The sequence below is a fragment of the Chaetodon trifascialis genome, chromosome 13, assembly GCF_039877785.1.
Source record: "Chaetodon trifascialis isolate fChaTrf1 chromosome 13, fChaTrf1.hap1, whole genome shotgun sequence".
NCBI lineage: Eukaryota > Metazoa > Chordata > Actinopteri > Chaetodontiformes > Chaetodontidae > Chaetodon > Chaetodon trifascialis.
Window position 1 is genome coordinate 22,109,196 of NC_092068.1, and position 26,364 is coordinate 22,135,559.

At 43.9% G+C, this 26,364-nt stretch overlaps 3 protein-coding genes across 11 annotated transcripts in view; 2 read left to right on the plus strand and 1 right to left on the minus strand.

Annotated features, from left to right (window-relative positions):
- Nucleotides 1–1,258: 1,258 nt before the first annotated feature.
- On the minus strand, nucleotides 1,259–5,515 carry LOC139341282 (uncharacterized). Of its 2 annotated transcripts, none has more exons than XM_070977709.1 (7): nucleotides 5,353–5,515; nucleotides 4,861–5,091; nucleotides 3,695–3,889; nucleotides 3,063–3,232; nucleotides 2,797–2,946; nucleotides 1,854–2,026; nucleotides 1,259–1,778 (listed from the first exon to the last, which is right to left on the minus strand). In XM_070977709.1, the coding sequence occupies exons 2-7, from the start codon at nucleotides 5,044–5,046 to the stop codon at nucleotides 1,330–1,332; spliced, it is 1,323 nt and encodes a 440-aa protein (XP_070833810.1). In that variant the 5' UTR covers nucleotides 5,047–5,091; nucleotides 5,353–5,515; the 3' UTR covers nucleotides 1,259–1,329. The 2 variants fall into 2 exon arrangements, with proteins under 2 accessions (XP_070833810.1, XP_070833811.1); XM_070977710.1 differs by having other exon boundaries at nucleotides 3,063–3,229; nucleotides 5,353–5,500.
- Nucleotides 5,516–11,871: 6,356 nt separating this feature from the next.
- On the plus strand, nucleotides 11,872–17,135 carry thumpd2 (THUMP domain containing 2). Its single transcript, XM_070977940.1, has 11 exons — nucleotides 11,872–12,085; nucleotides 12,769–12,907; nucleotides 13,021–13,614; nucleotides 13,742–13,875; nucleotides 14,048–14,125; nucleotides 14,286–14,338; nucleotides 14,487–14,574; nucleotides 15,241–15,312; nucleotides 15,525–15,639; nucleotides 16,339–16,459; nucleotides 16,716–17,135. Exons 1-11 carry the CDS (start codon nucleotides 11,975–11,977, stop codon nucleotides 17,098–17,100), a joined length of 1,890 nt encoding a protein of 629 aa, XP_070834041.1. The 5' UTR covers nucleotides 11,872–11,974; the 3' UTR covers nucleotides 17,101–17,135.
- A 1,078-nt stretch (nucleotides 17,136–18,213) lies between these two features.
- The window catches only part of LOC139340892 (mitogen-activated protein kinase kinase kinase kinase 3-like), a 40,880-nt gene continuing 32,729 nt past the window's right edge, over nucleotides 18,214–26,364 (plus strand). For 7 of the 8 annotated variants that reach the window (XM_070977003.1, XM_070977007.1, XM_070977008.1 and 4 more), the window contains exon 1: nucleotides 18,222–18,439. In XM_070977003.1, coding sequence (XP_070833104.1) covers nucleotides 18,341–18,439 — 99 coding nt within the window. In that variant the 5' untranslated portion in view covers nucleotides 18,222–18,340. Of the gene's footprint in view, nucleotides 18,440–26,364 lie in introns of all 8 variants that reach the window. The other variant, XM_070977002.1, reaches the window with a different exon arrangement.

The following is a 26,364-nucleotide window of genomic DNA, read 5'->3' on the forward strand; positions in this document are numbered from 1 at the left end:
CAGACTGAGTCCAAATTCATCTGCACTGCTGTTTGGTGTTTCTGAATTATATGCACTGCTTTTCATTAGTGCGTGTACAAAAATCTGATTTTCATGACACTGAATAATCAAGTCGCACTAGTCTGATAGCCGGTGGAAGAAAAGGGAAAAAGAGAGAGAGGGAGGAAGAGAGTACAAGAGCGAGAGAGTAATAACACCAATCAGACAGCATTAGCCGAGCAGAGACCAGTAATTGGAGCTGTGAAGTGTGACTCATCGACAGCGAGCGAGACCTGACACACACACACACACACACACACACACACACACACACACACAGAAAAACCATCAACCACTTGTACCACTCTGCCTCTTTCTTTCTGTGCTGCCATCGCTGTCATCCCTCTTTCTCCAAGTCACTCGCACACCTTCTCTGTCATACCTCCATCTGATCACTCTCATTTTTAATTCACACAATATTCTGCCTGAATGCTTCGCCTCCAGATCTTTCTCTATTCTAGACACACATGTAATCACACACACACACACTTAAATTCTTTCTCACACACTTGCGCCAACACACCCACACACAGAAATCCACACACACACACACACACACACACACACATACACACACTCCTTCCCGGGCTGACATTCACACAGAGCTGCCAGCTACGCCACATGAGAGCTCCTTCCTGCGCCGCTCGCCCACCTGCTGCAGCTCGCACCATAACGCCGAGAGAGAAAGCATCTTTTCAACCTTTCTGAGTGAGAAACACTTAGCGGAAAGTGTCATCTCTTCTGTGACCGTCACTCAAAGTGTCCTCTTTTTCAGCACGCCTTACATCCGTCCTGTGCAGGTGGCGGAAGGATTGACGTGCTTGTGACCTTTCCAAAGGAGTGCGGTTACAAAAGAAAGTGACATGAGGCCTAAAGTAATGTTACATGTGAAGGGAGGAAAATCACTTTTAAGATAAAAATTTTTTAGAAGCTCAAGTTTACATTTACAAGCTACACTGACGCACAAAGCAGGTTGAAAACTCTTCAGCAACAGTCAGTAACAATAGAGACTATAACAGCGCTTTACTGTCGTCTGTGATGTTTTTCATGTTACACCTTTCTTGCATCTTGTGAACATGAGCCTGTGTCAAACAGACTTCATAGAAATCACCCAAATTCCAAAGCTTAATGCCACGTTAGCATTTAGCATTGCAGACTAATCTGCCATCCAGCTTCTGTCCAGCTTTCAAGCTCTCAAACAAACAACATCACACAAAGATTTCTTGTTTCTGAGTTTAGTTTAATGTTTCTCTTCAATGAGCGGCTGCCGTCTTGTAATTGCTGCTGTTTTCATGTACTTGTTGCACTGTGAAGGCTGCGATCGAGGCTCTCGTCCTGCTGCGTCTCCACAATGCTCAGTTTCAAACTTTCATCTCTCCGCTCGTGTTCCTCCGCTTCCTCTCGTCTTCCTCTCTTTCCCTGTTTCTCATCTTTTCTCACGTCCACTCCCTGTGCTGCGTTTGTGCCCTCTGCACGGTCTTTAAGGTGCGCTCCGTCGCTTTGTTCTGTCCCATCTCTCATCCTCATCTTGGTTTTACATCCTGGTTGAGTTCTTAGCGTTCTCAGATTGTCTCCGGCCTCGATAAAGTAGTTCTCCAGCTGTGCCACAGGTCCTTTACCTGAGAACAAATGGTCCAGGTATGCCTGGGCGTACTGATCTGAGGTGATCAGGTCCAGGTTAATGGAGGAGGACACAGCTGCAGAGGTGCTGTCAGGCCCTGAGACTCTCCGTCTTCTCCCTGTGAAGATCAGCTTAGTTCAGTTAAATGCAAGTCGACTCAGAGGCTTAAGTCGGTTACTTCTAGCGAGTCTACCTGTCTCCCTCTCCATGGTGGATAGAGGGATGGTCACACTCTTTCCTGTCTCTCTGTCTGTCACAGTGAGTGCCGTCATGGAGCCCTCCTCTGGCGCCTCGCTGGAGGGGTCACATGATGCCAGAAGACCCCCTCGGCATTTGACGACAGACACTGTGTGAGACTTATAACGCCTGTAATGAAGAGGTGGGGGGTCAGAGGATGGCAGGAAGAACTGGGAAAGACTTCATAAATGCATATTCCTTAACTTAGACAGAAACCTGGATTAACATTACTGGATTGAACATTACACTGACTGATGCTGTGAGCCTAATTAATGGGTGAGGGGCTGCCTGGTGGTCACTAGGTTTAAAGATTGATTTACGCTTTGGCTTCCATATTTATTCTCTCATTTAACTCACATGCTGTTGGTTGTGCAGCTATTGCCTGTCAGACAGAACATTTTTACTGTAAGCAGCAGGTCTGACCATAAGCTAAAAGCTAAGGGCTCGACTTTTCTGACAGTCTGAGAGCTTTTTGTGTTCTTGCTGTCAGATCTGCAGCTGGCTGGAGAGCTTGTCTCCGAGCAGACAGCCGGGCCCTGCGTGGCTGTGGTTTCCACTGTCAGTGTGCTCCATTAGGCTCCTGCCTCCACTGAAGTGCTGTGTGTTTGCTGTCTGACAACACAGTCTCAAAAAGTCTTCACTGTTTGGAGTTGGACTGTGAGCTGCGTAGTACACTTCCAGCACCGGCTGCCCACCGACAGTCAGAATGGCTAATATATTTATCAAAATTTGCAGCCTAACCTATTATGTAGCCCACTTTGGCCCCATCAGTGACCCAGATGTTCATACACATGTGGCATATGGAGCCAGTACGATACACATCTCCACATGAACATGTTGGCTGCTGCTAAAGTGGTGAGACCCTCCATGATGTTTGAATGCTGTAACTACTGTGTTACCTATAAGCAGGTATGATCTGTGTGAGGTCCTCCTTGTATTGCTCCAGTGCCGCTCTTGCAGCCAGGGGCTCAGCTTTCCCCTCAAGAGCGGCCAGGTGAACCAACATCTGGGTGTTGAATGCTGCTCCGCTGGCCCAGTGCCTCAGAGACCTGAACGACCAGACAGCGTGAGACCAAAACAAGCTCCTGGTGACCACTGCTGAACTGACTGTGTGACACTCTCCACCCTCTGCTCCACAGAGCTCACCTGTGCTGTATCCTCTCACCTGGAGTCACAGTTTCCTCCGAGCAGACAGGTCTTCAGCTGAGTGAGGGTGAGGCTGAGCTGGGCCTCCAGTCTGACGGAGTCCTGGATCAGCTTGTTTTTGTCGTTCAGGTTGATCCTGCAGCGCTTCAGGTACTCCTCCATCACCTCCTGCAGCTCCCACACTCTCTGCTGAGGTAAAAAATGTAACTAATATATATCACTATGAAACTTCGCCAGTTGATTAATTACATTAAGACAACTGTAAAAACCTTCAGAATCTAGATAGGAATTAATATAGATTGGAACATTTGGTGTGTATAAGTGCTGAGAAAAAACTCAAAAACAGCCTTTAAAGGTAAAAAACCATTTGCATACTGCAGATGAATATTATTTTTCATATAAGTTTTCTAAAATGTAATCTTTAGATATGCAAACAAGGCCGTATCTAATGAAATATGCTCTAACTGAAATCTGAATTAAAATACACATGATTTCTCTCCACCAGCCTGTAAGAAGACATGCTGTGTCAGCAAAATAGCCCAAAATTTCCAAATTGACCAGCGTGTGAAAAAAAAGGCCTGCTGTGTCTGGCCCTCAGCGAGCTCTTATTACGTTCACATTGCCTTCATTATTTTCTATCAGAGGCTTTACCTGGCATGATGATGACCCCGCCGACTTCTCTTTCACACCTGCTGACTGTTTTGATGATGTGTAGGCCATATCCATCACCATGGTAACCACTAATCCCACCAGGCCGGCCAGGCGGGGCTCATCTGAGAAGGTCGTCAGTCGGCCAATCAGGTCCTTCAGGTAGGTGGGCGCCCTTTTCCCGATGTCGCCCTGCAGCTGGGAGAGAGGAAATAAATGGCAGCTGTTTCCCATCATCTGTCTCAATAGAATAACTGAGCAGACTGCTCTGCCTTCTTTTTCAGAACAACTGTGAAGAGCGGTTTGTCATCATCATATTGCTCCTCGTTGGCCACTTTATTGATTTGTAACCTCTTCACGATCCCCAGCAGAATGTTTCGAGCACTGAGTGGTGCTTCATGTTGCACAATCGCTCTTTCTTATCGTCTCAAGGCAACAGCGTCTTTCTTTACCCTCCTGTTCACCGCAAAATATGGGATGGATTTCAAGTGGAAATCAATGAGCAGCTCACCCGCTCAGTCTACGTGAGGAGGGGGAGATCACGGCATCAGATGCGCAGCAGGAGCATCACTCACATTTAAAGCTCATTACCAAATCAGCCTACTACCGCCTGAGAAACATAACCAGAATTAAGGGATGTCTGTCCAAAGAAGACATGGAAAAACTTGTTCATGCATTCATTTTCAGTAGGTTGGACTATTGCAATGGAGTCTTTACAGGCTTAAACAAAAAAACAATTAGGCAACTACAGCTGATTCAAAATGCTGCTGCATGAGTCCTCACGAACACCAGAAAACCTCCTCCTCCTCCTCCTCACCTGTGGAACATTCTCCCTGCACACCTGAGGTCTGCCCCAACTGTCAGCTCATTTAAATCAGGGTTGAAAACATTATTATTTGCTACAGCTTTTACCTAAAGTGAATATATCTGCTCAATGATTTTAATCATTCTAAATGCTAAATTATTGTCTTTTACTGGCTTCTGCTTTTAATTTTCCTTTAAATGTATTTTATTTTTGTTTTTCTATTCTCTTCTAATTTCTTTCTCTCTTTCTTTGAAATGTATGATTTTAATGTATTTTTATGCTTCTGTAAAGCACTTTGAATTGCCTGGTGTATGAACTGTGCCATTGCCTTGACTTGTCACTCTTTCTTTCAAATCTCACCAACCTGTTGCAGTTGCTCCTGGAGGCGGGCCTGGGCGTCAGAGCTCTCATCGTGATTGGCGAGGAAGCGCGGGTGGACGACCTCGAGGTCAGGTACGGCGCCGCCTTCCAGCATGGCATCGTAGAGGAGAGAGCCAATCGCATCCTTGACCTGAGAAAGCTCTTCTTCTGATGAGAACAGCTGGCCCATAATGGTACTAGTGTACCAGTAAATAGTCCTAATCTATGGCAGCGTCTGAGGAAGAGCAGAAAATACTGAACAGCAGGTACAACCACAAACCTTCAGCAGTGAATAACTGCTGCAAATAGTGACAATTATATCCTCATAACATAATAGTGGAATTACGGTCTATCGATTGCTTAATTTCTTTATTACATGATTAGAAACATCATATATTACATTAGGATCTTAAAGGTTTTAATACAAGATGTGAAAGTCTGTAGAGGCTACACACTTCAAGACACACATAAAATATATATATTTAACTGATCATACCAGCAGGACGTCACAGTTTCCTCAAAAATAGCTCCCTGACATTTCAGACTAACGTTCCCGCAGCATTTCAGTCACATCTGATCTCTCTGTCACTGCAGAGCGTTCAGGGCAGCCGGCCTCTTTTTGTCTTCACTTCCCCTCTTCCTCCTCTGAGCCCCCGCCCGCTGCAGTGACGAGTCCAACCAAGACAACACAGCAGCAGGACGCAGCTGAGCAGCAAACCTAGAGCTCCCCCTAGCGGCACCGACTAGGAAGCGCAGCAGATGTGAACGCTGGGGAGAGTCTGTCATGTCTTCAAGGCCAAGGACGCCGGCCTGTCCGGGCTTTGTCTGAGTAATCTCCATTGTTTTTGCCCGTTTGCTGTTGGTGCCTGGAGAGTTAAAACCTCTGGGAATGGTTATTTTGCACTCTTTCTTTTTGTGCTATCTTTAAGTGAACGCACGATAGTTAAACTAATCCTCCTTGTGCTGGGGGAGTCCCTGGAAGAAGCCAGAGGTCCTTGGGAATGAAAGTAATAGCTACAAACTCTTTATGGCTGTGAGAAACATTGAAAAAATAGGCCAAGGGCTTTCAGCTTTTTTATTTAGCTAAATGGAACAGTGGCCTTGGTGATGTTGACTTTTTTTTACTTGCTAAAATATGGGGCAAGGGGATTTGGGATTTTCTGTAGTGTGATAGATGTTCTTTGTTAACTGGGACAAGGGCTTGTGAACTGTCAGGCCTCAGAGTTTAGTGTGGAGCTAAATGAAATGCCCCACACTGTGTTGTGGCCTGTAGCTGATGTCTGTTAATCACTTAGATTAAACTTCCTGGACCTTCTTCCTCGCTCTGTAACCTGTTTTTCACGATCACTGTTTCAGAGGGATTATAAACCTACGTTACCTCCTTTTCAATTAGCGCATTCCCTTTTTGATGTTATTTCACAGATGTACTTTATATGCAGTGTTTGTCAAATGCACCAAATTCAGCTATCATCTGCAGCAGACACCCAAGATTTGCACCTTGCTAGTTAACAAAGTGGAGCATTTAGCTGCTTAAGAGTCAGATATTTCCCTCAATAGATGGTGGAGACCAAACCAGAGTTCGAAGGAGCATTGGACTTTCATTCATTAGGTGGCCAGGAACAGTCCAAATGAGTGCACATGATGCTCTGCAACTGCATCAATAAGCAACCGTGTGCTAGCATTAGCTTCATAAGGTGACAGCAAGTCAGTGTGAACTTGTTGCGCTGCCCCCTAGTGGGCAGGAGAGGGTATCACTAATGTCCACATACTGTACTCCTGCCCAGTTTTACAACAATATTGGACTGAATTAAGCTAAATGATAGGTATTATATTTCAGTGCACTCTCTTCAAAGAGCATTTATTTCTGGGGAGGACAGCTCAGCTACTCTCTCACCAATCTCATAATAACCTCTTAAGAGTAGCAGCACTTAAGCAGCTACTTGGCACCACAAATAGGAAAATAGGCCTTTTTCATGGAGGGCATTTTGACTTGTCACAGTGGAAAACACACTGGTGGAAATCATAATATTAATGATGGCAGAATTCCCTTTGGCTGGTTCAGTTTCAGGGTCGTGGTGTTGCCCCTACTGCCTCATTCTTGCACTGTCACGGCTCACTGGGATGCTTTAAAAGAACGGAGCTGCCATTAATGTTATTAGAGACGCCAGTGCTTTTCCTGTTGTGACAAGGACAAGGAAAGGAAAGAAGGAAAATTACAAAATGAAGATGATAAATCACGAGATTAGGAGTTAATTTAGCCAAATTAAGATAAGAATAAGATAAGAAAATAAGACATTATGCATAGACAATTTGGGCACATGCATGAAGTCAATTTTAGATAGAGAATATATTTAAAACACACACACACACACACACACACACACACACACACACGCTGTTTTTGTGAGTCGGCTGAGCGTGCTGACTTGTTTACAGATAAGTGTACCAAGGTGTCACAGTGAATTTGACAATGAAATGTTGATTTTTATAAAACTGAGGACAGGGAAGTCACACACAGCAGGCATGGAACAACCACACATGCACCTACACACACACACACACACACACACACACACACACACACACACACTTTTCCTCGTTTCCTTCTCTCTCTCTCCCTCCACTCTGCTTTCCATCCTTCCCCTCTTCCTTATTGCTCCTGTTATTGTTGATTTTGATAGCTTCTGTCAGTTTGATGCTGTGTTTACAGGCTGAGCTCTGCCGCAGGGGGTGTGTGTGTGTGTGTGTGTGTGTGTGTGTGCGTGTGTGTGTGTGTGTGTGTGTGTGTGTGTGTGTGTGTGTGTGTGTGTGTGTGTGTGCGTGTCTGCCTGTCTGCCTCCCCTCTCTCTCCATGGATGCTTGGCCCTGTTGACACACTTCACACTCCTGTGAGAGCGGTAAATATTTAAATGTGCTCGCATCACACACACATACACACACCAGCACTCACAAATGGACATGGATGCACACGTATGTGGTTAAGCGGCGAAAATTCAGTGCTCTCCCTCTCTCGAGTGCGTGTTTTCGCTCTGATTTTTTCGTTCCGTCTCTTTGTAAAGGTCTCATTTCCATCTGAGAGTGAAGCGAAGGTGAAGAGTGAAAGAAAGTCGAGAGGAGGGCAGAAGAAGAGGTGACGAGAGAAGAGAGAAGGAGAGCAAAAGAAAAGGACTAAAAGATGGAGTAAAGGTGACGTTGATAGAAAAGAGGAGTCGGAGGAGAATGACAGATGGACTCAACCTACTTACACACACGCACACACACACACACACGCACACACGCAGTCTGGCCTTTTAAATGACAGCCCTTTTGAAACCTCACTGAATAGTAATCATCTCACACAGAATGTGTAATTTTACGTGATAATGCCACTTGAAACTCAAGTTTAATTCTCTGTTAGGGACTCAGGGAGGGGACCCATGGCATCTGCATCTGTGTGAGTGTTCATGTGCGTGCGTGTTTACATCAGCGACTGTGTATGTGTGTCATGTGTTGTTGTTAACTGCGTGACCAAACTTCAGTCTTTGTCCTTAACATTTACTGGTTAGCTGACGTTAAAATGTTGACTTTTTAGCAAACGTTTCAAACAGAGGCTCCGCTTTCTTCTTCTCTTGGCCTTCCTCAGCTCATGCAGTTGCAGTTGGTCACATGATGAACAGTATAATTTTCATTTTTTTTGTAGGGGGGTGGTATTTATGGAGTAAACGATGAGTGGCAGGAAATACAGAGAGACTTTCGGCCAATGGGATGCTCCCTTCTATGTGCTGTGTACAAAATGCTCTATATAGCTGCTCTGACTTCCAGAAATGTTTGTAGTGACTTAAGCACCACTTGGCTTCCACAGTTTATTCCCTAAACAGGAACAATTTGTTCTTTCATTCAACAAATGGAATTTTGTCGAGTTGACATCAGATGTGTGCTTGTGTGTATCACCATCAACTGTGTGGACCTTTAACCCTGTGCATTGTTTGCAATTTCACCGCCACTGTTTGCATTATTGTCCCATTCAGAGCTCATCAGCCTTGAGCTCTGCATAAACACTTCACAGCCAAGGCCGCACCAATCAGTCTCTCGTGATGAAGCTGTAAAACAAAGCTGCTGTTTTCTTTTCCCTCCCCCGTCATGTATTTATCTTTTCCCCTCCATTTCTTTTCCCCTATTCTTCCCCCCATCATCATTTCTCCTCTTCTCTTCTATTCTCCATTTTCTGTCTGCTTTATCCCTCTCCCTCCCTCCCTCTGATCATTTATGGGGTGTGGAGGAGAATAAAAACAAGTTTAATACACAGTCATATATCACGCCACGGCCAGTGTGCCAGGCGGCATCCATTTTGTGGAGCTGTTGTGTTCACTTAGCAGCAGTGGGGCTAATTACTGCAAATGGCAGCTGTTGAAAGGAGTATTAATGTCTCCTTTCTACATGGATACGTCCAATATTATGGGCTGATGGAAGCAGTCACAGGATAAAGTTTAAAGAGAAAGAGCAATGAAAAGGGGAAACCTGAATTGTGGCGTGTTTAGTAAAGCCCCATAAATCCAACCGTATCAATTTTAATTAAAGCTGTCACGGACTAAATGTACTGTAATGATTATCCAGCTTGAAGCCCAATAACGTTTATATCTGCAGCATTTTCATGTAACAGAGCTTTGATTGTGAGGTGCTGGATGGTAATTATGTGGCACACAATGAGTCCAGTGTTTCTGACAGAGGAGAAGCTCAACGCTAACAGGAAGACACGTGATATTCCAAAGAAGAAAAAATCACTTTGGGTGTTATTTGTTCTTGCAGATAAAAAACACTTGGTGCTAAGTGGATGATGGAAGACATTTGTCAAAGAAGTGTAATGTAGCAATAAAGTGAATTTCCGATCCTCTGCCAAAGTGGGGATTACAATAACACAGTATGAAACATCTCCCATGCTAGTCGAGTATAAAAACAGTTCTTGAAGCCTCCATTTCTGCTGGTCGAGAGTTGTGCTTTTTACCTAAAATATCTTCGCAACCTTTCAGTGCATAGCCATGAAGTTTGGTTAGCATGCTAACACACTAAATTAACCGAGCGGTCGTAGTAGATGTTCTCCTTGCTAAACCATCAGCATGTTAGAATTGTCATTATGAGCATGTTAGCATGCTGTTGTTAGCTTCTGGCTCAAAGCACCATTGAGCCTCATTACTGGTCTAGCATTAAAATTACAGCTGAATGCAGGAGATGTAACAGGGTCATTTATACAGCAGTAATATGTGTAAAGAAGCCAAATGTACAGTTGTAATATTAAGTATTTTAATTACGTTACGTTTGGGGGTACCCCTCCTATAAAGGGGTGTCTCCCAGCTCACCTCGCCCCTTTTTGCTGTTGTACTCCATGGGAGGGGTAAGCGTCATTGCTCTTACTGTAACATTGGTGTTTTAGTGCTGTTAAGCCATTTAATAAGTTCATTTTTCAGCCTAAACTTGTATAATATTCTAACAAAGTCCTGTGTCACTTAATTTGTGAATGGGCTCGAGTTTTATGACTACAATTGATGGAGGATTTTGTTTTTTACCTCTTGCTGTCAGCTCCAAAAATAAACCGAGACTGCCTCCAAAGACATGCATGGACTCCAGAGTCCACCGGTCACATAGAGTTGATTGGAAAAGGGTTCATTCCAGTAGAAAACCGTTAATACGCTCTTCTTAACTGAAGTTTCTCTCACCCTAGGACTCCATGAAACTTTTGAGTGTGTGAGAGTCTCAGATTAGATGATTATGGTGCCTCAAATTCCTGTTGTGACTTTGCCGAGAGACATGGCCACACGCTGAATCCAATCGTAGCTCACTGCCTTTCGTGAACTGCAAGACTGTGCAAAGGTGATCGGGCAAGAGTGGCCAGAGACGAACAGCTTCCCAGGTCAAGAATGTCAGCGACCCAGTCATCCAAATTCAAGGAGTGTAGACATCATCAAAAGCAAAGGCAAACTAAATACATGAGTCATTTGTTCCCTGAAGGCCTTCTGAGACATCCTGTTACGACTTTTCATCAACCTCGACACTCTACAAATAAAAAATTTGAGAAATGACATTGATTCAGTGGGAATGAAATCACATCAAAGTAATATTCATGTTTGCTATTATATCACCATATTTACTTTGGCCAACCATAACTCTTCGCGTTGTTATGAGCATGCACTACACTGTGGCAGGTCACAGCAGCCTGTCAGCGTCTGAGCTGTTTATGGCACAAGGCAACAAGCAGAACACTGTTCATCAAATAAAGTAAGGGGATTAAACGTTGGGGGTCATTAAAATGTCACAGAGAGAAAAGAGGGAGATTAAAAAGTGTTAGAGAGAGGGTGACGGGGCAGGAGGAGAGACAGAGATAAGAAAGGGATTTAAATGCAAAGTGGTGAGACACAGATAGTAGGATCTCTCTGACTCCAGTAGATCGACGGAAAAAGTGTGAAAGAACAAATTTCTGCTGAAGGGTTTATTAGTTTCCTCTCAGCTTTGGCAGGACATCTGCTCCGAGCTGCCTCCAGGTAGTACACTGCAGCACAGATGACTGTGTACTGTGTCTGTCCAGCGTATGAATGAAATGTATAAATATGTTTGCACATTTGCAATTTGTTGTTATCTTGTTGAAAGTGTGAGTGTGAGTGTGAATACCTAATGTGTGCACAGAAGCTTTTGGGAGTTATGTGAGTATGTGTGTGTGAGTCTGTGTGCGCTGATAAGAGCTCTCAATTCAACCCATGCATTAAAACTAATCACAAAATTAAGGCTTGTTGTTGTGGCCTTTGCACGGCTGTATCGCATTAACATGTCATTGTTACAAAGAAAATTAAAATGGAAAGGTCTGAGTCCCATTGGCACATTATTACATTCAGACTGCGACAAATCTTACGATTAATATGCAGATTGTTTGTTTATTAGACCACTTTTCCGGTTTGTTGCATCACTGACTTTTTCCACTGTGCAAGAGAGACCCCTGCTGGCCGAGGGTTGTCACTGCAGCGTGAGGACGTAGTTCCGTTTCCGGTGTAAACAAACAAGCCAACATGGCGACTTTCATAGTCAAACAGATATAGCAAACTTCTACCAGCAGATATAAGAGTTTGGCGCCTCTGAGCGCATTATACCACATAATGAGTGAACCGAGAAGTGAGGAGAGTTTAGTTCGCTACTACTGCACCGCTGGAAACGGCATGGAGCATTTTTTAATTGACGAGGTGAAGAAGAAGCTGGCCGCTGAAGATGTGAGTGTTTCAAAAAATCTGTACGCCATACGTCGTTTTAGAAAGTTTGGTAGACAGGTTTGACAGACAGTGACCGTAGCATACGCCATTTGTTTTGTACTTGTGTTTAAACCCATTTGAAAAAATCTAAATTAATTAGCTAACGTTAGCATGCTACGTATGTAATGTCCACATATTGCAGCTAAGCTTTGGTATAAGATGAATGTGAGCTTTGAGCAGCTTAAAAGCTGTTAGAATTAAAGTTTCCGGTCATTTTTAGTAACAAAGCTATATTTTTTTCCATGTATAACATAGTTTACCTTTCAACTTTAATTGTATATGCCTGTTTATTACTGGTACTGTAATCTGATATTTAAATTAGTTTTTCCTGCGTCATTACGTAGCGCGCGGTTACTTCGTCACAAGCCTTTACTCATTATATATGAAGGATCCATTGGCAAAAGTATTTGTTATGTTATTATTAGTATTATCTATGATATGTGTTTATGTTAAAAACAAGTACATGGTGTTCCTCATCACGGCAAAAAGTGATCGTCTGCCAAACACTGACTGCATTATACATATTAAACACACATAAGCATTGGAAACAATGGGACAGTATCGCCTATAGTCACAACAAATATGGGATTACAGTCTATGCTGCCTTTAATCACTGACCTCCTCTTTTGTGTGTGTGTGTCCAGGTGTGTCAGATGCCAGGGAAAGTGCTGTTCAGCTCCTCTGCGGGGATCGACAGAGTCAGCGAGCTGAAGACTGCAGAAAGACTCTTCCTCCTGTTGAAACAAGACTCACCTGTGTGGCTGTCAGCCCACATTAGCCAAGGTACCTCCACCAGATGCTCAAATCACCTCAGATGATCTGTTTTACTTAAAAACTGCCCTTGGTGTCTAATTACCATTTTTGCATTAATTTGTTTTTCTCTGTAATATTCAAAGCAAAAGCAGCCTCTGTGCTGCAGTCCAGACTGTTGGCTGACAGAAATCTGTGGAGCAGTGCTGTAATAACATGGAGCCGCCTGCAGGGGGAGCTGGCAGACAGAAGGACTACTGTCAATGCACAGAGCTCTGCACAGGGAGTGACAATGAACAGGGAGGAGGGGAGAAGGAGTCAAGAGGAGGAGAAGGCTAGTGTGGAGCTAAGAAAAAGCACAGGAGGACAGAGGGAGGAGAGTGGCAACAGGAGGCTGAAAAGTGGCAGACAAAATGGAGCACAGATACTGGGAAGAAAGAGAAAGAGGGATGACGAAGAAGAGGAGGAGGAGAGGAGTGGCGCAGCTCAGGACTCAAATAATGAGAAGAATAAAGAGAAAGAGACGACGTCTGAGGGAGAAAGGAGAGGGGGAGCAGAGGAGAGAGGACAGGTTATTGAGTTTAGCAGCTGTACAAAAAATGGTAAACATGGAGTGACATCAGGAACATATTTCAGTGACAGAGATCACACAACACCAGGACTGGAACTCAGTGTGGAAAGAAGCAGCAGGAGGAAGGATGACACAGAGAAAGACGTTGCTGGAGAAATTTTGGAAAATGGTAATAAAAGAGATAATTTCTTCAATTTCTATTTTAACTTTTAAAACATCAACTTTTCAGTTTAACGTCTTTTCATTTCTGTGTTCATTGCTTCCTTCTTCTCATGTTTGCCTTCGTGTAAATAAAGTGAAGTCTGCAGGAGGAAGAGGTGACAGTCTGCTGCCCCCCAGCAGGATCAAACCGGAGCCTTCTTCTGTCCCGCTCTCTTTTAGGATCAGCTGCAAGTGCACTGGATCTCTGTCCCGATGCTTCAGCGCACAGGTTAGAGGAAGTTAAAACGCACGTGAAAAAGACCTGTGCACTGTCTCACTCATCATGAGACTTTAATTTGTGAGCACTAAACAGACTTAAATGATTCAGGTGTCAGTTCCATAAATAACTGTACGTTATGTTCAGAGGACTGTTGTGTGTTTGCATATTGTATCTCTTATAGGAGGTGAGCAAAGTGATCGGAGTGGGTTTGAGCAGGCTGCTGGGCTGGAAGACTGACCTGAAGAATCCACAGCTGGAGGTGAATCTTCCTGGTTGTGTTGATTTGTGTCCAGACAGTTGAAAAGATAATGTTCTGTGACTCTTTATGTATTTTATTTGAAGCAAATACTCCCTCTTTGACGATAGTGCTGCCTGTCCTTTCAAACGTAACGTCATTAGTTGTTTGCTCTTTCCTGCAGGTAAATGTTTATTTGAGCGACGACCACTGGCTGCTGGGGATTCCACTAACCAGGTTACTGAAAGAAGCTTTCTCTGTGTTTAACACATTACTAATAAGTGGAGGGTCTCCTTGGAGGGTCCATCCAGGCTGCTTTAAGAATCAGACTCTGAACAGAGCCGCTTCATTTGATAAGTAGTCATAACTTACCTTTTTCCTTCAGGTTGCCTCTGGCTAAGCGGAGCTACATCAAAACCACAGGACTGAGGTCTACTGTAGCCTGGGCTATGGCCTCACTGGCTCAGATACAGGTATTAACACATGCAGGTGATGCATGCTCTTATTGTTTACAATTTCAGTTTCTGCACATCTAATTCAATTTTGCACATCAATATTCAGTATATAGTGTAATTCTAATATATATTTTCCATCTCAATTTTGCACATCCAATTGCTCAGTATATAGTATATAGTAAAAATACTTGTTTTATTGCTGTGCATTTTATTGTGGTATATTTCTGTATATTTGTATATTTCTTATATATCCTTAGTCTTAATATTCTGTTTCTTTTTGTATTGCCTTTATATATATATTCCTTCTCGTTCTTTCTTTCTAATTTTATTCTAATGTATAATTCTATTTTGTATGTAGCACTGCTACAAAAAACAATTTCCCCTCGGGGATCAATAAAGGAACGCTGATTCTGATACCGATTAATAATGCAAGCCTTTTTTGTCTTTATTGCAGAGATTTTCTGCCATTTAAAGTGTTTGTTTGCTTTATCAATCCCATAAAAAAGACTCATTGTGACCTTATACCTGTCCTCATTTTCTAACTTTTAGCAAAATATTTGTTGTCTGTAACTTCACAGTCTGTGTGCTAAAGCAGACTGTGAGGAAACATTGCCTTCAGTCACAGTCTCACCGTATGCGATTGACCAAGTGTGTGTTCTGCACTGTGTGTGTTGTGTTTCCCAGCCGGGCTTCTGTGTGGTCGATCCGATGTGCGGGGTGGGAACCATCTTAATAGAGGCAGCGCAGGAACACAAGGTCAGGGCACAGATCTACACAGAGCTCAGCTGAAAGTCTGAACAGTGAACTTTTTAGGCTTCAGATAGAATAATATATATAAAACATTTGATTATTTAAAGTAAGTATAAAGATTAATACATATCATGCACCTTTTAGTAATAGCATACTGCAGGGTGCAACTTGAACACCACTATTATAATCAGATCTGTCACTCTCACTGGGATCTCCAGGCTGTCCGTTTTCTGGGCGTGGACTTTGATGATGGACAGCTGCAGAGAGCCAATGAGAACGTAGAGTTTGCAGAGCTGAAAAACAGGATACACCTGCTGAAAGCTTCATGCATGGGTAAGAAAACCCGCACAGACTGATCAGTGGAATAATGTCAAATGTTTCTCATTAAATCTGTCACATTTTTTGGTATTCAGATAACTTTCATATCTAGAGAGACCTGCGGTGGATGCCTCAGTGAAGTCAGTCTGTGGGCAGGAGTTGTGGTGTAAAGCTGTGTACACCAGAGTAAATGGTCAAAGCCAGAACTGCAGTATTTTGACCATAAATGCTAAAATATCTCTAAATTAATGAGCGTAAGTTACAGATATCACACAAACCAAAAAAGTGGTTTGTACATGCAATTATATATATAAGATGCATAACAATAATGTTGACTTTTCACAGTGACTTCTTGTATAAGACCTCCTTGTATGAGAGTAAACATCTGCCTTTTGGAGAGCTGTCACATCCATACACCTCAAACAGAAATACATTAGGAATGCTTTTAGAGCCTCATCAGCAGCTTAAATGTGTAACGCAGCTCCAAATGGAGTCATTAATGTCCTAGAGAACCTGACTCATGGGTCTCAGGTGATGATACCTTTTACTTAATCCTTCATTCTAATTATACGGCTTTCAGAACTCTTTATTTAGTTCACCGGGGATCCAAAGCTGCATGTTTTGGATGGGAATCGGTGTGTGGGAGTGAGTGTGGAGCCTGCTGTCACATATTAAATTACCTCTTGGCTCGTCTGTCCTCCTCTGTGTGCGCAGTGCTGCCTCTGCCCAGCGCCAGTGTCGATGCTGTAGTCTGTGACCTGCCGTTTGGCAGGAAGTTTGGCACCAAAACAAACATGGCTGCCAACCTGCCACTCATCCTGGCTGAGATGGAGAGGTTTGTGCCCCCGTGTGCCCGTTTCCATTGCTTCTTTTCGAGTTGTTCAGTGAATCCAAAAATGTCACTAGACATTTGGTGTGTGTGTGTGTGTGTGTGCATGTGTGTGTGTTCATGTACTGTGCAGAATTCTTCGCCCGTGAGTCAAGCAGCACATCAGTAAAGCTCCTTTTAATTTGTCAAGAGAAATTTTATTCTTCTTGTCTGTCCAAAAACCGAGTTATAACTGTACTTAACAGAATGTTTCTGTGTCTAGAGTCCTCTGCGTTGGTGGTACCCTGGTTCTCCTCCTGAGTCCTCAGTTATCCTGCCTGCTGAAAAAGCTCCTGGCACAGAAAGACACCAGATCAACATCTCACCAGGAAACAAAACCTCAATCGGGGACACAAAACTGTCCATCTTCATCTCAGTCTTCCACAGAAGAGCAGGCTTTCCGGATCCATCAGGGGGCCAATTCCCCACCGTCCCAGAGAACAGACTCTCAATCTGAGCTACAGCACAGCGTTCCCGCCCCCCTCTTGTCCCTGAGGCACCAGGCGACTCTGAGAGTCAGCTTAGGCCTGATAGACGGACTTATCCATAAATATGTCAAGATCAGCACTTCATCAGTGTCAGGGGAAGTTACACTTCAAAGTAATTAGTTACTTTTCTTTGTCACTTATTAGGAAAAATATTAATAAATATTAATAAATACTTTTTTTAATTTGACTGTTTCTCTGCTGTTTTTCAACACAAGTGATATGAGCAAATATACAAGTGATATGAGCAAATATACATATTTTTGTAAACAATGGTTTTGAGTTGTGTTCGCTGTGGATTGGTAAGAGGTAAATCCTTTGTCCGCCTTCTTGTCTTACATTTAATTTTCATTTTAGACGTAGGTCTTGGATTGTCCTTTTCCAGGATTAGCCAGGATTTCACTCTCACAAGGTTTTTGTGTTCTTCATCATTCTCAAAACTGTACGGACTGCTCGTCCTGCCCGTGGCGCTCGGCCCAAACCCACCGGTTCCTACTGAAGATGTAAGATTTAAGAGCGACTCACAAATCTATAGTTTCATCTATTAAAAGGCCCATGTTCTTGATAAAGACGGTACACGGCCCCCCGTGCTGGTGTGTTTTTAATAGATTTTGGGTCTATGGCACAGAAGAACATCAGGCCGGAGCTACACAGACAATACATGTTTGTAGGATCAGTTCATTGTTGATTTTGGTTTTTTTTGCTGTCGCTAAGACATGTGGAGGTACATTAGCCTTATCCTGAATGGACTGAAATGACAACTGTAAAGTTTTCTGTAAAGGGACTTTTGTTCGGCCTGTAACACAGACCCCGATAGGCTGAATCACAATGCTGCCATCTGCCACTGTTTAGCCCTGCTTAGCCCAGTTTTACATTGCGGGGCCATACAAGGCCACACGGGGCTTAGTGTCTTCATTCATATCGCCGTTAGCTCCAACCTTCCTGTGCAGATTAGAAAACATGGCTTCACACTCATTGTATTGATCCAACTGTGAAGTGATCAAGTGAAATCAATATGGGTTTTGATGTTAAAAATAGGTTTTGTCTCTTGATCTTTTTAAGTTTTACTCGCACAAACAAATTAACTACTGACTCATTTTTGTTTTATTTTTATTTTTTACTTTCTCTTGAAACCAGTCGCAATCATAAATTCACCAGCTCCGTCTCCATGCTCAGACTCCATGGAGAGGCTACGCCATGATGTCCATTGCGCATGCTCAATGCGCAGTGGACGCCATGTTGGAGCTACATTGGAATCGGGTTGGGATTTTCTGACGCCGTATGTTTTTCTTAAAATATCTGCTCTCATACACTGTTGGGGTTCGTCAACCGTGCGCGATCGGCGCCGTAATCGGCAGTGGAAATGATGAACTCCAGTGTCGACCTGTCCCGGCGGAACCCGCAGGAGGATTTCGAGCTGATCCAGCGGATAGGAAGCGGCACATACGGAGATGTGTACAAGGTAAAACTGCAGTGAGGGAAGCAGTGGAGTTCCATCATCGGACACAGACTGCTGAGACGTTCATAGCTTTCCTTTGTAGCCAGTCACTGTTGCAATAACAGTTCAAAGCTAATACTGGAACCATCAGTAACCAGTGTCTCAAATACGATTTGGTATTTAACGTTACTGATGCAGTATTTATTTTGCTAATCATGCACCATACTCTATAGTCGGACACACATCCAAAGGTGGTCTTTCCTGACTGTTATTGTTTTGGCCTTTCTTCCCGACATTGTGGACATCCGAGCTAACGTTTTAAGAAATGCCTTTCAGTAGTTATAATAATCAAATAATCAAAACTATCGATAATGTAAACCTGTAGTCTGAGCTCGGGCGCACACGTAAATCTGATTTTTCCGTGCAGAAATCACATTGACTTTGTACTCTACAAGTGTGAGTCGTTGTAAATATTCTGCTAATGCTTCGGCGACATACTTTATACGTTTTAGGCTGTGGGCTTCGTGTAAATACTGCGGTTAAAAGCTCCTATTTTTTTTTTACGATAGAAGAACAATTGCTCGAGTTGTGTCCGATAATAGACGTTTAGCCGCTAGCTGTCCGGGAACGGACGCCTGTTAACCTGTTAGCATCTAGAAGCTAGCCAGGCTTCTAGCCGTTTTGTGGTAGCGTTGTGAGAAAATGACAACGAGCAGCGGCTTTCTACATAAACAGAAGCAGAGATTAACCAGTAGCTTCGCCATTAATCGTAATATAGTAGAGCTTTTGCTGAATTTATTCAAACTGTCTCCGTGTTGCCGCGACGGAGACTGACAGCTGCCTGGCTGGGAGTGCAGTTTGGCTAAAGCGCTCGGCGGCGAGCAAGCTACCACAACAACACCCGTAAAACCAGCAGCTCTTGTCGGCTCTGTTCATGTTTTAACCCCAGTAAGAACCAGCCGCCTTTATTAAAGCAGTGGGGTGCTCAATTCTTGGTGGACTGTGTGATTTATGTCGCGTTAGGGCTGCTCGCTTTGGTCCTTCGCTTTCCACGGGGCCTGCGCTGGGAGCAGACAGCCCGCATCCAAAAGGAAATGAAGTTCCTGAAGTAGCAGCCAGCTCCACCACACTCGCTTTGGCCGTGTTGATCTTATGCTACACAGAACAACCGCAGTAACGCTATGTAGTAGAAAACAACGTGAGAACACGGCAAGGCTGTGGCATGTCATGCACAATTAGTAATATCGCAGAAAACAGTGAAGCAGCGCTGCAGAACAGGAACAAAAGCATCTCGCAGGATGAGGTGCAGTTCCTCTAGAACACCGTGATCACAATATACCATAAAGTTGAGGACAAGCACACTGCTGAGCATGTGAAACCAGCTGTGAGGTCTTACTGATGGTTTTGGAGGTGTGTCGTATCAGCCTTGCCTGGTTGATTTGCACATCAGCTGTCGACCAGTGAATCAGTCAGGTTGCTCAAGTTTGACATGCACGCTGTTGTTTGTGCGGTTGTTTGTGTTGCGCTCACTCTGATGAGGAATTTCATTTGACCGAGGTGTGAAGGAGAGGCGTTTGGCAGGCTGCAGATTCATTAAACACTTCAGTAGCGCTAGATGATGTTTGGTTAACCTCCAGGCTCTTTGTGTCGATTAGAGGAAAATAAAAGTCCTGAAGACCAGAAACGTTAAAGATTTCAAGTCTTTTTCAACGCACAGAACCACAAACCCAATCAGTCTATTATTATTTCTTCTCTTTCTCGTTTTCCGTATCATGTCACTGGATGCTGCAGCTTATCTTGCTCCTAATTTAGCTTCAGTATCTTGCCTTGTTGCAGACACATTGCAGCTCAGCCTGCTGGACCTGTCACTAACAGCGTTCAGCTGATTAAGGTGCAACTAATGTAAAAGCAATTGTACGGAGCAAAAATGTGTCATCTGGTTTACATAATAATGACAGGATTATTAGTAAGATTTTGCTGGGTTGATGCACGCTTTCATGAAGCTGATACACACCGTACGGTCATTATAGCTGCTGCTGCAGTTGGTAGTCGTGCTGATGGACACTCAGGGGCTCAAACCTGAAACCTCTGGATTAAAGGATGTGTTTCTAAGCATCGGGGCACTCAGTCAACCTCATTGATGCCTATATTTGGTTCTACCGCTGTGCGAAAATCTGTGGCTCGGACAGGAATGTTTGAGGAGGAAACAAAGTGTGAAGGTTGTTTTCTCCTCCGTTTGTAGCCCGCTCTTGTCAACAGTGGGATTCGAAAATGCGGGAAGTTTTCCAGCGCCCTGCCCTGGTCTGTCCCACCAGCCTCACCGCGGTCCACACGCCCCTCACATTTAGACAAGGCTACACACAGGGAATCCTGAAAACACCACGAGGCAACCGCTTGCTTTAAATATCAGAGCAACAAGGATTGGGTTGACCAGTTCCTACATGAAGTGACTGCAGTATGTGGTCAGGATCAGACGCCTGGTCGAAGGTGAAATGCTCTGAACATCCCTGCTTGTCATAAATGAAAACACGAAAGGGTGTATAAATTCAGCAGTTAGCTTAAATATGTATTTCTTGAAAGATATGCGCATGTTATGCTTCAGTTGTGGTTTTTGAGAGAGGCTGCAGGCAAGTGAGGCGATTGGTCGAGAGGGTGGTTGTGAAAGTGGATGGCAGAGATGGTATAAATACAGCCGCTGGTGGAGCATGTCTCTGAGCCTGTTGGGTGAGCTTTTGTTTGGCAGATTTGTTGCTTTCCCTCTGCGTGATACAATAAAATCTGCGTGGCATCGTTGCAAAAAGCATGAATTCGACTGACGTTGCTCTTCATTAAGTAGAGGTCAGCCTCCTGAGCTTCTTACGGAGACTTTTCATCGTTTTGGCAGGTCATCCATCCCTCTTGTGTTCATCCTCCTTCTTCTTCTTGTCACTAGATGTTTAAATATTTAAACGTGAGGACAGCAGGAGAGTCCTGGGAAAAAAAACAGGAGGGTTGACAGGTCTGTTGTTGCCTCTTTGTCTGTATCAGGTAGAAGCTGGAGGAGGGTTGGCTGATGTTGAGATAACAGGTTCAGTCCTCATGAAGGGGCTTGTAGGATGCGGTAAACTGGTATCTTTGAGATGTACCAGTATTTTCTGAAGCTGCCATTTAAACTCAGACTATGAAATATCTTCTCTCTCCTTACAGGAGGTGTGCTCAAGCAGGGTTGACTTTTACAGACAAATCAGTTCCCAACTAGAAGAGATCTCAACCAGGCTTACAGTGAAGATGATAGCAAAGGAAAACAGGGAATTATTCACCTTGTGTCATTCCTAACTTCATTGGATCATAAGATATCGGGTATGGAATTGATCTGTAGACGCCTCAGTTGAAGGTGAGACCAAACTTTCCGATGGATGTCAGGTTTTAGGCCACAACAAAGGCCAAAATATGGACTGTAACAGACTTGGTAAGCCTTGTTTTTAGCCCAGCTGATTGCTGGAAAGGCCTTTTGCTGCCAGATTGAAGCAGTTGTGGATCGCTTGTGGCCAGCAGCATAAAACACAGCAGTCACTAAAATCATTTTTTCAAAATTTGGGAATTACTGCAAACACCTGGTCCTTGAGCATGCAGTCAGAAAATATAATTAGTCTCACTGGTTCAGTAGTATGTGAGACACACAGGAACAAACACATGATCCCCTCCAGGCTTAGGCCTGGCGGAGATAATTAAGATTTCTGCCAGAATCATTCCTGAAATACTTGACGTTACCAGCTGAGCAGTACTGTAAAGTATTTCATCATACATTCCAGAGTAAGTAACACCAACGAAACACGTTCAAATGCCATTTACTGGTCCCAAACACAAATCACCAGCTGTCTGTCAATACTGGAAGAAAGTGTTGGAGGCGACGGCCGGCTTTCCGCAGAAGGCCAGCCCCCTCACTGATGCCGAAGATGCAGTTTAAGTATTGATTTGTCACTTTATGTGGGCGGAGAAGCGATAACGCTCTTCTTTTGTCTGCTCTTTTAGTCCGACTTTGTCATTTAGACTGCTTGAAAAGCGCTTCACTAAATGTCAGTATCAGCTTGATGTGTTAACCTGTAGCCCTGAAAACCTGCTCCAGAGGCACCGCCGGAAGAGCTGCCCTCACGTAAAGCCAAGTTTTTACCAACACGTAGGTTTTGACGCAACTTCTGCTGCTTAAACAGGCCGACTGGCTCGTTTTCTCAAGGTGACAGTGGCTTTGGGTTGAGGAAGCAGAGGCAGGAGGCTGACGACGGCCTTCTAGTGGGGATAGCGATCAGTTAATGACCATTTCATTCGCAGTTTGTGCTCTCGAAACACCCCGGCCATCTGGGTATTTTTGGACTTTGCATTAGAGGAAAGCAGTGCTACCGGTTTTCCTTTATGCCAGTTCAGTTTTTGTTGTTTCCACCAGCACAGTCAGCCAAATATCCCAAACCTGGCACGGTTATTTGGGGCATGTAATCAATATAAATAAAAATAACTTCATGAAACAGTACATGTGGCCATATTGAGGCAGAGCGTCCTCTTCAGATCCCCAACTTGAAATCTTACTTATTCCAGATTAAAGGACAGTAAATGTTGAGTTTGATGCTCCATGTCCCTTCGTAGAAGTGACAGAGGTGTGAAGGCCCTCATCGTGATTGTGCATCCACACGTTTCTGATCTATTTAAAGTAAGACTCACACACTTAAGAGCGATAAATGTGGTGGCGGTAAAGATTTCCTCAGCCTAGGTATTGGTTTGTTTGTTTGTTTGTTTGTTTGTGTGTGTGTGTGTGTGTGTGTGTGTGTGTGTGTGTGTGTGTGTGTGTGTGTGTGTGTGTGTGTGTGTGTGTGTGTGTGGCACAGCTGGGCAGCCGCGTTCCAGGAATGCAGGAATCTTCACTTCCTCTGTGTGTGTGCGTGCACGCTTGTGTGTTCATGTCCTATTGTTTCACTCTAGCTCAGAAGCCTGCAGCATAGCACACACACATGAAACCAGATGATTGTATGGTCACATGCGTAGACACACATGCACAGATGGCTGCAGAGCCACAGTTAGAGCTGCTGGCCCAGAACCATCCTGTTTTTGTCGCTGTTCCTCCAGTTGTTTTGATACACAGACCTCGGCCCGCATTCACAAAAGCTCTCGCCTCCTTAAATCCTCTCTGGCTTCAGATCGGAAATTTACTGTAGTCCCCATCCTGGCGCTCTGGTCTCTGTTCGCCTAGTACAGTTAATGTGCTGTGCAGGAATTTGTCTCCGTGCCACTGTGCAGTGACTTATTGATAACTTGCGTGGTTACGCGGTAGTTAATGACACAGTGTGGAGGACAGGAACAACACCAGATGTACCGAGGAACATTTACAGCCTTCTAAGGTCGTTTTAGATTAAGGCAGTGTGGTATTAAATTAAAATAATGCTCGGTTAAAAAGCCCTCAGTCAAGTCGTGATCACATTATTAACAGTAGTGCTCACATCCATTTACTGTCTTGTATATTTTTTCTTAACTTAATTTCCCCAGCGTGGCATTAATAAAGTTTTATCTTATTAAGTATGTGATCAAAAATGTTCTGAGTAGACCTAAATCTTAATTTAAGTGGTTGGATTAAAAGCCGTTATTTTAATTAAAAAATCAAAGTGTGTTTTGTCTAAAACCTCTGGTGCACTCACTGCCCATGGTGAAATATTTTAAGATGATTCCTCTGCACACTAAGCGCACACTTGCTGTATTTTCACCATGTAAACAAGTGGCCAGGCCCACGTGGTTCACATTATCTAGAGCCAGGAGATAAGCAGCTATTTAAACAACAGTTTAATTCCATTAACAGAGATTAATAGAAGATCCTGCAGCTTGTGTTTGTTCCTTTATTAAATGATTAATAAAACGTCTGCAAGGCATAAGCTGTTCTGCAGAATGTCCACAGTGCAAACAGCAAATGGTGCGACAGGTGATGGAAGTCTGCGGGCTGTCCCTCACCAACGCACATGTTTACAGCGCTATGTTGCTGCTTTTGAGCCGGGAAACCTCCACTCAGCGGGTTTTACTCTTGAATTAGAGGATCTGTGACTGTCAGTCACCAGAGTGTGATTCAATAAATCGAACAACTGAATCCCTCTTTCAGGCACACTGCATTTAAGCTGGTATTAAAAGTGAAAACAAAGGCAAGGCCGCTAATTAACATTTTCTGATTCTTTTGCATGACCATGACAAACAAGAGAAAACATAAAGCAGCATCTTGCCACACTACTGGATAGCTTTAAAGCATCTTTGCACTGGGGGGTTGATCCCGGCTGGGGGTCTTTCTGATGGCCCGACAAGTAATAGATATTTGTATTTCTGGCAGCAAGTTTAGGTTTCTGTGCTGAAGCTCACTCTCCATTTTCAGCCTTTTTCATTCTTTAAGAGATTATTTAGAAATGCAAGAATACAAGGAAATCCTTTTGGATGAGGACATATCTATGTTTGCACCGAAATCCACTGAAGGCAGTGCTGCACGAGCGATGCATCACTGCAGCTAAAAGCTGCCTCATCACTAAGTAACCAGGAGGGGAGTCCGTCTTTGAGGCTCGTCTTTGGAGCGCTCTGGTGCTCATTCCTCTGCCAGGATACAACCCTGCTGCCGAACTGGTTCAGTAAATCTTGGCACGACATTAGCACAAGTGTCAAATCTAATTTTGAGACCGCGTGCTCATGTGATGCAGTGGGGAGCGCTCAGAGCTGAATAATGGTTTGATATCAGTTAAATGCTTCTGAGGAAACATTTAGATGACTAATCGAGGGTGTTGGGAATGTTTATGTCTGCTGTCTGGACCGTCGTTGCTTGTGATGTCACAGGCCGACACTCGGCGCTGATGCCATCGGTGCTTTCGTCTCACCAAACGTCATGTGAGATGTTTGAGTTTTTAGATTTGAGCACTGATCTCAGCCTTGTTCTCAGACTGAACTGCATCGCGCTGTGATTTTGTGCCGCTGGCATCGATTTCACCACTTTCCAGTGAAGCATTTCAGTGATTTCCTTTCGGCCTTGTTGAGTTGTGTTGGAAACAGAGGCGGTTATATTGCCGTCGCAGAGCCCATCACTTGCTTTAAGGTAGAAGGGTGAAGTGACTCCTCTGGGTGGATGACTCTGCGGTGAATAGAAGTCGACTTTGAGTGCTAATAAAAAGTTACTCTACTAAATTGAAGTGGCCCTGAGAGGCTGTGGATGGTTGTGGTGTGTGTGCGTTTATGTGGACATTTGGGGGTTTTGTTTGAGTGAGTGGGTCGTTTGTTGGAAGACAGGTGTTTTAAATAAAAGCACATCGCTGCGCACAGCGTTTCGCCTCACCTGTTCCCCTCCCGTGGCCTTGTGATTGAAGTGGCGAGCATCACCAAAAACAAACCAATCAATCATGCTCGTTAAACTCAGTTCTCTGTCTAATTTCAAGGATATTTACAAAAACCAATGAAGCCGATGAGGACACACATTAAATATATCGTCTTTGTGCTGTGTTCAATTGAGTACATGTCCCAACTTTTTTGGAATTGTGTTTGTAATTTCAAAAATTGGTAAATGGACGTCAGAAGAGAAGAAAAAGGCCATTGCTGCATGGCCTAATGCGCTGGTTATCTTGAAAGTCACCTGTTCGAGGCCTCCAATCTGTTGGAAAAATCTCGTCGGAGCAACTGAATAAGCAGCTGCTGGCGTAGTTACTGCCCCCGGCCAGCCATTAACGCCCCGACTGCTGCAGTGGAGCTGCTCAGTGTGCAGGTTCACACACAAACACTAAATATCACAAAGTTAAACACTGCATGACATTGACTTTGTATTGACAGTATCAGCCAATTATAATCCAATTTAAAAACTAACAATGGGGGGAAAAAAGTCATAAAATGAGTCACCTTAATGAAAATCAGTGTGCTAAGAGCTGGTTTTTACTGAGGAGGTCACTGCTGATTCCCATCGCCAGTCAATGTGG

Bases quoted from the DNA above. Each gene is read 5' to 3' on its own strand.
- LOC139341282 (XM_070977709.1), bottom strand. From the start codon at position 5,046: ATGGGCCAGCTGTTCTCATCAGAAGAAGAGCTTTCTCAGGTCAAGGAT. The intron at 3,890-4,860 runs GTTGGTGAGATT...CCTCTCTCCCAG, and splicing joins TCCAGGAGCAACTGCAACAG to CTGCAGGGCGACATCGGGAA. The intron at 3,233-3,694 runs GTAAAGCCTCTG...TTTTTACCTCAG, and splicing joins CGGGGTCATCATCATGCCAG to CAGAGAGTGTGGGAGCTGCA.
- thumpd2 (XM_070977940.1), top strand. From the start codon at position 11,975: ATGAGTGAACCGAGAAGTGAGGAGAGTTTAGTTCGCTACTACTGCACC. The intron at 14,575-15,240 runs GTATTAACACAT...TGTGTTTCCCAG, and splicing joins CCTCACTGGCTCAGATACAG to CCGGGCTTCTGTGTGGTCGA. The intron at 15,640-16,338 runs GTAAGAAAACCC...CTGTGTGCGCAG, and splicing joins GCTGAAAGCTTCATGCATGG to TGCTGCCTCTGCCCAGCGCC.